The sequence below is a fragment of the Ophidiomyces ophidiicola genome (genome assembly GCF_022830035.1).
Source record: "Ophidiomyces ophidiicola strain CBS 122913 chromosome Unknown scaffold_18, whole genome shotgun sequence".
Lineage (NCBI taxonomy): Eukaryota > Fungi > Ascomycota > Eurotiomycetes > Onygenales > Onygenaceae > Ophidiomyces > Ophidiomyces ophidiicola.
This window is the reverse complement of record NW_026054658.1, coordinates 201498-213340: the sequence shown is the minus strand read 5'-3', so window position 1 is coordinate 213340 and position 11843 is coordinate 201498. Positions and strand designations below refer to the sequence as shown.

The 11843-nt window shown below is 44.1% G+C and overlaps 5 protein-coding genes across 5 annotated transcripts; 4 read left to right on the top strand and 1 right to left on the bottom strand.

The window, feature by feature from the left end:
* Positions 1–137: 137 nt before the first annotated feature.
* Positions 138–1502, top strand: LOZ57_004432 (uncharacterized protein; the record flags this gene model as incomplete). The annotated part of the gene is made up of 1 exon (XM_049253475.1): positions 138–1502. One exon carries the CDS (start codon positions 138–140, stop codon positions 1500–1502), a length of 1365 nt encoding a protein of 454 aa, XP_049107557.1.
* Positions 1503–1706: 204 nt separating this feature from the next.
* Positions 1707–5556, top strand: LOZ57_004431 (uncharacterized protein; the record flags this gene model as incomplete). Its single annotated transcript, XM_049253474.1, has 6 exons — positions 1707–1871; positions 1924–4417; positions 4477–4759; positions 4804–5148; positions 5197–5362; positions 5422–5556. 6 exons carry the CDS (start codon positions 1707–1709, stop codon positions 5554–5556), a joined length of 3588 nt encoding a protein of 1195 aa, XP_049107556.1.
* Positions 5557–6066: 510 nt separating this feature from the next.
* LOZ57_004430 (uncharacterized protein) lies at positions 6067–7006 on the top strand (the record flags this gene model as incomplete). The annotated part of the gene is made up of 4 exons (XM_049253473.1): positions 6067–6113; positions 6171–6177; positions 6226–6550; positions 6612–7006. The coding sequence occupies 4 exons, from the start codon at positions 6067–6069 to the stop codon at positions 7004–7006; spliced, it is 774 nt and encodes a 257-aa protein (XP_049107555.1).
* A 150-nt stretch (positions 7007–7156) lies between these two features.
* VMA8 (H(+)-transporting V1 sector ATPase subunit D) lies at positions 7157–8369 on the bottom strand (the record flags this gene model as incomplete). The annotated part of the gene is made up of 9 exons (XM_049253472.1): positions 7157–7312; positions 7366–7421; positions 7475–7515; positions 7573–7582; positions 7635–7683; positions 7739–8064; positions 8118–8128; positions 8184–8296; positions 8355–8369. 9 exons carry the CDS (start codon positions 8367–8369, stop codon positions 7157–7159), a joined length of 777 nt encoding a protein of 258 aa, XP_049107554.1.
* Positions 8370–8825: 456 nt separating this feature from the next.
* SYF1 (pre-mRNA-splicing factor syf1) lies at positions 8826–11564 on the top strand (the record flags this gene model as incomplete). The annotated part of the gene is made up of 5 exons (XM_049253471.1): positions 8826–8858; positions 8923–9039; positions 9093–9146; positions 9203–11214; positions 11279–11564. 5 exons carry the CDS (start codon positions 8826–8828, stop codon positions 11562–11564), a joined length of 2502 nt encoding a protein of 833 aa, XP_049107553.1.
* Positions 11565–11843: the final 279 nt, after the last annotated feature.

Genomic DNA, 11843 nt, shown 5'->3' with positions numbered 1-11843 from the left:
CTTCAAATATCCTATATTTCTCGTAGTTTGGTTGAATAAGAATATAATATGCTTATTCTACCTAAGTTCAGTCAGGCTAAACGGGTGGCATTAACTGAAATAATAAGTTACGAAAAATAATCAGTGCCTCTAGGAAGATGGTTCGTTACACTAGCCCACAGATATTGGATGAGGATGCAGTATATACCCTTGGTTACGGGCACAACGGCGCCCAACACGAGCTTGGTGGGGATATTGACGGTTCGACTTTAATTGAGAACTCTGGCCGCCTGGGTGATGCGAAAAGCTTCGACGACCTACCGCTTCCTAACGTGAAATTCGAGCTCTATCAAGAAGATACGCTTGTTCAGACCAGTAGGGAGTCAGATATTCCTGTGACACCAAGTGCGCGCGACAACAGTGACGAGGAGGAGTATGTGTTGGCAAGTGAAAGCAATACTTCGAAGGTCTCTCATAGCTTCAGGTCAAAATCTAGCGCTGAACCCGACGTTAAAACTCTCTTGTTGAAAACGGCAGAGCCATTCAACCTCAAATTTGAGGCCTCTTCGCCGGAGGGCTCTGGTAAAAAGTCACATAGAGTTTCCCCTGCTCAAGGCACCGAGAGCGTCATCTTTCATACCTGTACGAATCCGCAACAATTAAGAAGACGCGAGAGATACAAGTTTGTAGTCGAAAATGATTTGGAGAAAGCAGGTATATGGACAGGTCCAACCTCTCAGCCGCCTGGGGAGTGGACAGATGCCGAGCGGGACCTCCTGTCTCACTTGTCCATGCGAGGACTTGAGCCATTAGTGCCTAGTTCTTGGGAACGAGACTTCCCTACGTTTCCTAAGGCATTATTCTCTCCATGCGGGGCGAGAGAAAGCTTGATAGAGTCATTAAGCGGGCATGAATTTCGAGGTATGGATGAAAGAGCCCTTATAGATTTGGTCGCTAATATGAGAATAGCAATCAAGGCTCTTGAAGCTCTCATAACCTTGGGTCCTCGCTCACGGGACCGTCAGCGTTTTAATCTTCAGCCAGAGCCGGTATTGAGGCGAATATTAAAATCTTATATCCGCTGGGGCCTTCGCGACGCAAATCTGTATAAAGAGCCGCAAAAGATCCCATTTCATACTATATACACAGTTAAACAATTTCAATCAGTCAAAACTGCGGTAATATCGGTTGTCGATGACCTGATTGCATTAGGTGACCGGCACCGGCGCTTATGGACAATGTCTCAGACGGATAAGAACAATTCAAAATACGAGAGCCCTTATGATTACAATAAGCATGGTAAGAAAAATTTGCCTATTCTCACCGGATTTTTGATTTGCGGGTGCACTCTGTCTGTCATCACTCTAGACTTGAACCCAGGACATTTAAACGACGCAAAATCTGCCAGGTTCATTGCACAATTTGACTTCAGTGAGCCGGACCAAGATGTGTGGAATTCTTTAGCTGTGGCTATCGCGGTAGTCTTGATGCGAAATGGAATGTTGCGGTTGAAAATAGAATGAGGCCAAGCTGATTAGAGTTCGGTAGTTAGTTTGCAGTGTTTGCCTCACTCTATATGCTTAGTAATCAACCCATCTTTCGTTACCGCACAGGTACCATTCCAATCGTATGCGCTAGTAACTACGAAAGATAGCTACGCTATCTTTATGTTTATTTTAAAAGGCCCCGCGTCAATGGCGGGCTGATGGGTCGGAAAGTACACAGCCATGGACGCGCCTGGTGATAGAGATATAGAGCTACAGCGTGCCTCTGGAGATCTCTTAGACGAGTTTAATACGAGATTACCTCCCTTACTGTGGAAGTCCAGTGGTAATAAACCTCAACTCCACCAATGGGCCCAATGCGGCAAAACACAGAAACTGAGATCTCTTGTAGGTCTAACCTCTCTTCTGTGGAATAAATATATTGCTCATGTAAAACTAGCTGGAGCCATTTCAAGAGTGGCCGCAGCTTTTAGATCCCCACCTTCATGGAATTTTGTCCCAGTTAACTGAAGCATTCCTCATATATCTTCGTTGCTATAGAGATACGTGTGCATCAGTATCCGTATCCACATCCTCACCTTACATTTCCAAAAATGAGGATTTGGAGCCTCTATCGAGATCAATCTGCAAGATTATTTATGTTTTGTGTAAAGTTCGTGGTGTGAAAGTGATTACCAGGTTTCTTAACAATGAGCCAAAATATCTTGAGCCAATTCTTCGAGCATTCATTGCATGGGACGATGATACTAGAAGTGAACTCACGGGATTATCTCCGTTTACCTGGGAAGAGAAATATGTTATGCTCCTGTGGCTGTCTCACTTATTCCTAGCCCCATTTGACCTTGCTTCTATCTCTTCCGATACCGTTCCTATTCCGTATGATAATTTGTCTGCAGTGGCTGGATTATTAGACAACCTTCCTTCAGTGACATTATCGGCACTTTCGATTACCCTGAAGTATGCCATGCTTCCAGGAAAAGAGAGTGAGGCCGCCATCAATCTTCTGGCAAGGCTTGCGTTGAGGCCAGATATGCAGAAACTGGGCCTTATGAAAGCACTTATTAGCTGGGCTTTTGCAATACTGAATTCAGATTCTGTTACTTCGGCATTACCCGCATTGTTGTTTATTTCACGACTAGGTGTCCAGTCTCGGGCAGATGACCTTGCGCCGTACATTGTATCCATATGTGATACGGTTACCAGAATTTCTTCAGATAGCTCAAACTTTCCGAAAGGACTTTTGTCGTCAGCATCTGCGCGACAGGCCGTGACCAAAATTCTTCGGTCCATGACAATACTTACACTTACATTAGACGAGAGGGCGAACGAGGCACATTACTCAAGTACAACATCTACTATTTTGGAAGATTCAGTAGATTATTTTCTTATTACACTCGCAGATAAAGATACCCCTGTCCGGTTTGCTGCCAGCAAAGCTTTAAGTATGATCACTTTGAAGCTGGATCCTGGAATGGCTTCTGATATTGTTGGCGCTATTTTGGAAGCATTGGAAGAAAATATCTTTTTTGAAAATTGCAATGGTACCATGGTTTCCCATTTTCAAATGCAACAAACTACCTCGGCTTCCTTCAAACGAAATACAAGCGCAGTTGATTCTCAGAGGTGGCAGGGGCTACTTCTAACGTTAGGACATCTGCTCTTCCGTCGAGCGCTTCCTCTAAACCAACTAAATCAAGTATTACAATCTCTGATAGCTGGGCTTGACTTTCAGAAGCAATCTTCCACTGGAAGCTCAATTGGAGGCAGTGTTAGAGACGCCTCTTGCTTCGGCATCTGGTCTGTCGCACGGAAATATTCTACACTTGAACTGCATGGATTAGACGCTCAAGAAGTTAAACTCAGACCTGACATAGATGAGAGCGTACTGCAAATCCTGGCCACGGAGCTTGTTTGTTCCGCTTGTCTGGATCCTTCGGGGAATATACGTAGAGGTGCTTCAGCCGCGCTGCAAGAATTGGTTGGTCGCCATCCGGATACAATATCGGAAGGCATTTCTCTGGTTCAGATTGTTGATTACCATGCCATTGCTCGCCGAACAAAAGCAATGGATGATGTTACGCGAAATGCTGCATCACTTGGTATGGTGTACTGGAAATCGCTTCTTGATGGATTGTTAGGCTGGCGAGGAATTGAATCTTCAGACCCGCAATCAAGAAGAACAGCTGCTTCTTCTGTTGGAAAGCTCGGTGCACAGGAAGGCTATAAAACGATTCTCATTGCCCTCCGCAAAACAGTTCAAATATTGTCTACTTTGTCTCCATACGCTATAGAGGCGCGACATGGATGTTTCTTGTCTATCGCTGCACTAATTGATACCTTTCTGGTGTATAGACATCACCCATTCAGTTGTGACAGTGATGCCAATGAAATTGGGTTGGAAATATCAAAACTGTGGAATATTTTCGACAACAACACTGGGCTATCCACGGACAGTCTCACTCTCCCGGAGCTTCGCCCCGATTTGACGGCAGAAGCTTCTGCTGTTCTTTTGTCTTCACTCTCACGCTCTTCCGCTCCTCTGGACGAAAAGACAATTCCTACTTTGCCAGGCCCAACCGCGTCACTGCTAGATAAGGCCGTTGGTACACTTACATTATGTGCCTGCCGTGGAGAAGATGTTCCAATTGAAGCATCTTCCAAAGCAGCATGTGATCTGTTTATACTTTTATCATCCAAATCACAAATAGAGGTTGTTCAGCAATGGCTACACAATATCCAGGCAAGTTGGAAGTCCGCTACAGGTAGGGGACAGATTGCGGCCGTTGGATCCGTTTTTAAGCAAATTCCGGCTGATAGCGAAGGGAGGTGTTTGATTCTGAACGAGCTGCTTAGGTCTACCGCCCAGGGGGAGTTGATCTTGAAGCGGTCGTCTGCCGTAAAGTACATTATCACGGGAATCCTGCCATACACCGGTATACACGTCCATTAAATACCCCTAACAGACGAAAGATAGCTAACGTAGCAAACATAGATAGTATTGAACGACTTTTAATTCACTTCCAGTCATTTCTCAACGATTATACTACTGATAGAAGGGGGGACATCGGCTCTTTTATCAGGCTTGAAGCAATTGATGCAGTCAATTTTATTATCAAATCAAAGCTTCCCCTATCACTCATCAACACTCATATCTATAGCCTCATGAAGTGCATAACCAGACTTGCGGCAGAAAAGCTAGATAAGGTTCGATTCAAAGCCTGGAAATGCCTCGAGCTGTTTTGGGAATCAGAAACAACGCTTCCTCCTTTACAAAGGTAATCCGTTTTTCCCTATAAAACCTTCAATATTAACGGTCTAGAAGAAAATATGAACATATAAACGACGTTTCTTCTGTTGATTATTTTCTACAACTATTTTTGCTCCTCTCAGAGGACTGGATTCGGCCCTCGTTGCTTAAAGGACTGGTTACATCCGCCAGTGCTGGCTCGGAAAGTCTCATTCAATCCTCGAGGCTGGCTTTAGTGCAACATATTACGCGGAACAGTGAGGACGGCGGTCTATTAAAATCTCAAATTTTCAACGATGTTATTTCTATACTAGAGAGTACGATTGATGACGATCGCTATGCTATACCTAGTGTCGATACACTCACATTCTTGCTTGAAAACTGCTTCGATAACGATTCGGCTGAAATGGGCCTTCGGTAACTTCAATATTGAAGATCTATCGTGCAGTAACTGATAAGCAGTAGGTCTCGAAAACTATTTGTCCTCACTCAAAAGTTCCACTTCAAATGCTCGAATATACCTAGAATAGAAGCTGCAGTCAAGTTATACGCCGTTTTATTACGACAAAACAGCATTAGAATGGATGTTTTAAAGAAAATGATTGGCATGCTCTTGCATCCTTACCCAAAGGTATGTCTTAAACGAAGAAATATCAATTTAGCAATGCTTCGCTAACGAATACCCTTTAGATCCGATCGACGACTGCAGAGTGTCTGTTCATGAGCACTGGTGATGTTGTGCTAAAACTGAACAATTGGTCATTGCCCTCTAAAGAACTCAAGGGCGTTGTTGAGAATATCCAACGGAGCCATGGGCTTAGTTGAATGCATCCGCCTACACATACTCCGCAAAAAAGCACACACCTTGCATTCTGATGGTTTCTAGAGTTTTGATTTGTGAAATAAATATACCCTCTTTCAACGGTTTGCCTTCCTCGCGGTATGAGTCAAGTTATGGGGGCAGTCATAAGTTTAGGTAGCCACCTCTTAGACCTAATCTCCCTTAACTATCTATCAAATCTTCTTCAGTTTCTAGGGACAGTATAACGATGTATGTACAGATGTTGAAGGTGGACCGGGAGAATGGCTTTCGAAACAAAATATTGAATGGCTGCGTATTTTAGTTTGCATCTTCTCTTTTATACTTCGTCTGGAGTAGCCAGTTAAATCCTGCTAGGACGGAGTAGGTTAACTACTCTGCATACGAAGTAGCTACGGAGGACGGAGCAGTTGGAGTCACACGCTTAGTCATCAAGTTCTTATTAGTCGAGTTACTCCAGATACTCCATTCATCAGGTCTTTCAGCAGCTTGATGATCTTTGGGGCGCGTTTAGGATGGCAGCTTTAGTTTCAGGAGGGACTGGTATACCACCTAATTCTACGTAAGGGCATACCTCCACCTCATTTTACCCTTTGCGTTATCGCTAATCCGGCTCTAGAGTTTATGTATGCTCTGGGTCCCATATTACACAGTGCCGTCTTTTGCTAACTTAGTCGACCGGTCCCCTAAAGGTTCGAAATCTTGAGGAAAGAGTAAAGGTGGAGGAACTGAAAGAGGCCCTAAGCGAGATTTTTTCTGAATACGGCTCCATTCTCGAAATTGTCGCGAAGACGAATCTCAGGGCTAAAGGTCAAGCTTTCATTGTTTTTGATAGTGTTGATTCTGCAACTCGGGCCATCGATGAAGTCAATGGGTTCGAGCTGTTTGAAAAACCCATGGTACTTGACTATGCGAAAACGAAAAGCGATGCTACAGTCCTCAAAGAAGCGGGTGACCAGGAGCTTGAAGCGCACAAACGGAGGCGATTGGCTGAGAAAGGTTTGAGCTTTTATATGCTGTTTTTTTGCGACTTGTCTAGCTAATTAAACAAATTTGATAGAAAGGAGACAAGCACAAGATGCCCTTGAAGCACAAAAGAGATTAAAACGACCTGCAGCTATTGCCACGGATACTCGTCCGGCTAAAACAACAAGAGGAGCAGGGTTAAAACCAACGGGCACTGCTGCTGCCCCAGTTATTCCTGATGAATACCTTCCGCCCAACAAGATTCTATTTCTTCGAGAATTGCCAGAGTCCTACGACGCGGATGGTCTCACTGCAATATTTGGACGTTTTGAAGGGTTCAAAGAAGTCCGCATGGTGCCAGGCCGGAAGGGAATCGCATTTGTAGAATATGAGAATGAAGCTGGAGCTATCAGCGCTAAAGAAGCAACGTCAGGTATGACGTTAGGTGACGGTGCGAAACCAATTAAAGTGACCTACCAAAGACAATAGGCAGAGTTGTTTACTCTATAGTGTATGATATGATGATACTACTCCAGTTCTTTCGGCGTCTAGAAAGGGTCAAATGGTGGAATGTAGAACGGAACTAATAAAAAACCATAAAAGTTACAATTGCGCTACAATACAGCGGATTGGTAAGGCCTAAAATATCACGTCTTCATCCTCTCCTTGAGCGAGGATATCGGTTGGGGAATCTGTATTGGAAGACCCGACTTTCCCAGTGTTCTCCGCTTTAACTCGGCTAGCTTTGATTTCTGCGTCTAGCGCTGCAGTGTCTCTTTGCTTTTTGTTTGATACCTAAGATTGGAAGTTAATATCAAGGAAAAACCTCTTTCGTAATTTCTATTTACCTTCTTCAGTCGATAGAACTCCTCTCGGTCTAACTCATCTAATTCTGAATTGATGTCTGTAAAAGTTGTCAGTGTCGGGAACCTATATAAGAGTCGAACTTCCACGTACACTTGATAGTATTCTCAGTTCGAGGAATAATAACATGTTCACTATGAGAAAGTGTATTAGTCGGTATTCCCCACGGCGCTTGGTATAGAGACGCATACATCGCATTCACTGCCAATGATAATTAGCAAAGTAATATACTAGAATCACAAACGCGACGTACCTCTTCTATTCACAACCTTGATAACTTCGTCGAGTATCACGAAAGCAGTCTTTACGTCAATGAATATCAGTACAGGTGCATCCATTTTGTATCATGAATCTCACCTGCAAACTCGCAAGCTCTACAAGTGTTTCAACTGCCCTGGCGTAAGTCTCGCGACATCTTTGCACTTGCTGGCCTCCCTTTCCAAGACCCGTTAAGCCAAAGTCATTGCTTGCCTCAGCGGTAACGCTTTCAAACTGAGGTAAAAGGACACCCGAAACATTTTCCTGCTTTGTACGAACTCGGAAGCGCGCTTGTTTTGCGGATTCTTGGATCTGGAAACCGATATCGCCACCGACAGCATATGAAACTTCCGCAAGAGAAAATGCTGCTATTTGCATCACACGCCCCATTTTTCGTTTGGCCTCATCGATTCGGCGCGTGATTTCTATGAAAGTGTTAGATCATAATAAGGGGACCTAATGTTGTATACAATCAAACCTCGAAAGCGTCTATATGCAGCATTGATTAGCTGGTATAAACATAGTAAGCAATTGAGAGAAGTACTTTGTCAAAGCTTCGCTTTTGCGTTTCAGGAGACTGTAGCCTTGTTCTGCACCCTTCAGCTTCCCTTTCATCAAGCCCAGCGATTGCCGGGTCGGAAATACGGCCTCGCGATCCTAGAAACCAAAAATTAGCCATAATGCGTTCAGAATATCAATAATGCATATAAATTACAGCTGCGCCCGACATCTTGGTTCTGATAGCGTCAACACCTCGGTGAAGTTGAAGCAAGCCCTTTGAAGCCTCGATACTCCGTACTCCGTAGTTAGATGCCCCGTATCAAAATACATCACGTGAATTAAGTTCCGATGACGTTGAACTTAGGTAACTTCCTAACTAACTAGTCCGTAACTAGTTAGGTAGCTAGGTAGTTGCCCAAGCCTTCTTTCACACTAGGGGGCGCTGATTAAGATGACTAAATACCTAGCCTATCACGTGGCTAAAATGGTCTTCCAATTGATGAACGAAGCGCCATTAATATCAAAGAATTGCAAGCGCCAACAATAATTATTATCGACCCTGTAGACGGACAGCATTCAGACCTCACCGTGGCGGCCTCAAAAAGGTCCCACTCTCGAGAGTGGTGAAATGCCGGGGACCGTTCTGGGTGCTAGAAGCTCGCAGCCATCCCCAGATGTCTCGAAGATGGAATCAGTGCGCCCTGATCTTTACCTGATTGTTAGTGATGGCTGTTTTTCCTACTTCTACCTTAATTCTAATACTAATATTGCCCGCCTTCAAGTCTACCGAAGATACGGTGTACGAGCAAGATGTTCTGCGGAACCCGGGCAGCATCACACCATGGCTATCATACATCGAATTCAAGCAGCAGAACGGAACAGCCTATGAACAGGCGTTTGTATGTTGTTCTTATTCATAACAGACGTTCAATTTTAACGCGGATTGACCTAGGTCATGGAACGAGCCTGCAAACATCTACCGAGATCGTATAAATTATGGAAGATGGTATTTTCTCTCTTTTCATGCCACGTATTATTAGATATTGATCAGTATAAATACAGTATCTCGAATTTAGAATCAAGCACCTTAAAGGCAGAAATCCCGCCGTACACCAACTCGAATATTTAAAAGTTAATGCTTTATTTGAACGGGCTGTTGTCTTGCTAAATAAAATGCCACGCATTTGGGAGATATACCTATCGTTTTTATTGGAACAACCTTTGGTTACACAATGTCGTCGTACGTTCGACCGTGCACTACGTGCGTTGCCAATTACTCAGCATAACCGAATATGGAAACTATATAAAGCTTTTGCTGTGTCCGCGTCGGGTGAAACTGCCGTGAAAATATGGAATCGATACATGCAAGTCCACCCAGAGAACGCTGAGGATTATATCAATATCCTGGTTGAGATGAAGCAATATACTGAAGCAGTAAGAAGGTATATTGAAATTTTGGACAACACGCGTTTTCAATCCAAAAATGGCAAAAGCCAATTCCAGTTGTGGATGGAAATGTTGGAATTACTAATTAGTCATGCCAAGGAAGTCGAAACAGGACCACATAGCGGTATAGACGTGGAAGCAATTATTCGCAGTGGCGTGGACAGGTTTCCTGACCAGAGAGGCAGGCTCTGGGTTGGCCTTGCAACATATTGGATCACTCGTGGCGATTTCGAGAAAGCTCGTGATATTTTCGAAGATGGGGTTACAACTGTTATGACAGTGCGGGACTTCACTATGATATTTGATTCATATGTTGAATTTGAAGAATCTATCATTGGTACTTTGATGGAAGCCGCAGCCGATCGGTTAGATGAATCTAAAATCGACGAAAATGCAGATTTTGATCTTGATCTCCGCATGATGAGATTTGAGCAGCTTATGGATCGCCGCCCTTTCCTACTAAACGATGTTCTGCTCAGACAAAACCCCAACAATGTCATAGAATGGAGCAAGCGGGTCGCTCTTTGGGGAGACAATAATGAAGAAGTCGTACGTACTTACGCGGCCTCTATGGCTGCGATCAACCCTCGAAAAGCACATGGCAAGTTTCATGAACTCTGGGTCAACTTTGCGAAGTTCTACGAAAAGGGAGGAGATCTAGATACTGCTAGGATTATTTTTGACAAGGCTGTTAAGGTCCCCTTCAAGTCTGTTGAAGAGCTTGCGGAAACCTGGTGTGAATGGGCGGAAATGGAGCTTCGCAGTGAAAACTTCGACCGGGCGGTGAGCATTATGGCTAAGGCAACATTGGCACCAAAACGGTCTACAGTGGATTACTTTGACGATAAGTTGACACCCCAACAGCGTATTCATAAAAGCTGGAAGGTTTGGAGTTTCTATGTCGATTTGGTTGAGAGCGTTGGCACCCTAGATGAGACTAAGAACGTGTATGAACGAATTTTCGAACTTCGAATCGCAACACCACAAACGGTGGTCAACTATGCCAACCTTTTGGAAGAGAACAAATATTTCGAGGAATCATTTAAAGTCTACGAAAGGGGCCTCGACCTTTTTAGCTATCCGGTTGCTTTTGAGTTATGGAACCTCTATTTGACTAAAGCCGTTGATCGAAAAATCAGTATTGAACGCCTTCGAGATTTGTTTGAGCAGGCTGTGGATGGCTGTCCACCCAAATACGCTAAAACCCTTTTTCTGATGTATGGAGATCTTGAGGAAGAGCGAGGTCTGGCTCGGCATGCAATGCGCATTTATGAACGTGCAACTCGAGCGGTTTCGGATAAGGATAGATTCGAGATGTTCAACTTTTATATCACGAAGTCGGCATCCAATTTTGGTTTAACTTCAACTAGGCCAATATACGAACGCGCCATAGCGGCGCTACCAGATAATGAAGCCAAAGAGATGTGCCTGAAGTTTGCAGAAATGGAGCGTCGACTGGGAGAGATTGACAGGGCGCGTGCTATCTACGGTCACGCCTCCCAATTCTGTGACCCTCGAACAAATGCTGGGTTCTGGCAGAAATGGGAGGCTTTTGAAGTTCAACACGGCAACGAAGACACGTTTAAGGAGATGCTACGTATTAAGCGAAGTGTTCAGGTTCAATATAAGTAAGTTGGAAGCCACCGTTTGCCTTGCTCTTTTATACAACCTCGGAAACTAACATGTGTTTAGTACCGATGTAAATTTTATTGCCTCTCAAGCCATTGCCCGTAGCAAACAGCTTGCAAAAGAAGCAGCAGATGTTGCTGCAGCTGAAGAACCAGAGGAGCGTGCAGATGCTATGGCGGCTCTAGAACGCCATGCAAAAGCTCCAGCTGGGTTTGTTCCAGCAAGTACTGGGCCTGAAGGCGGCAAAAGGCAGCCGGTAGACGCCAGTCAAACAATAACAACAAATCCCGATGCTATTGACCTTGATGAAGATATGGACGCTGATGAGCATCAAAATCTGGCATCGTGACCCTTCGGAACCGTTGCTTATACCCTAGGAAGCCGTCCTAAGCTTCATGTCTTTAATTTCCAGGTGGTATCTGGTGAAAAGAACCCCACCATTTAAGTGCCCGCATTAAGTATTTCTACTAAACATTTGAACACTACATGACTATCCAGTCCTTGCTTCATTTATTTTATAAAATAGTTCTCCGTCAGCCTTGAAATTTCTTATGTCTGTATCTATAGCTTCGCTCCTTGATGCTTCTTTTCTTTTCTTTTATTTCTTTTATCTCTGTCTCCTTCACGG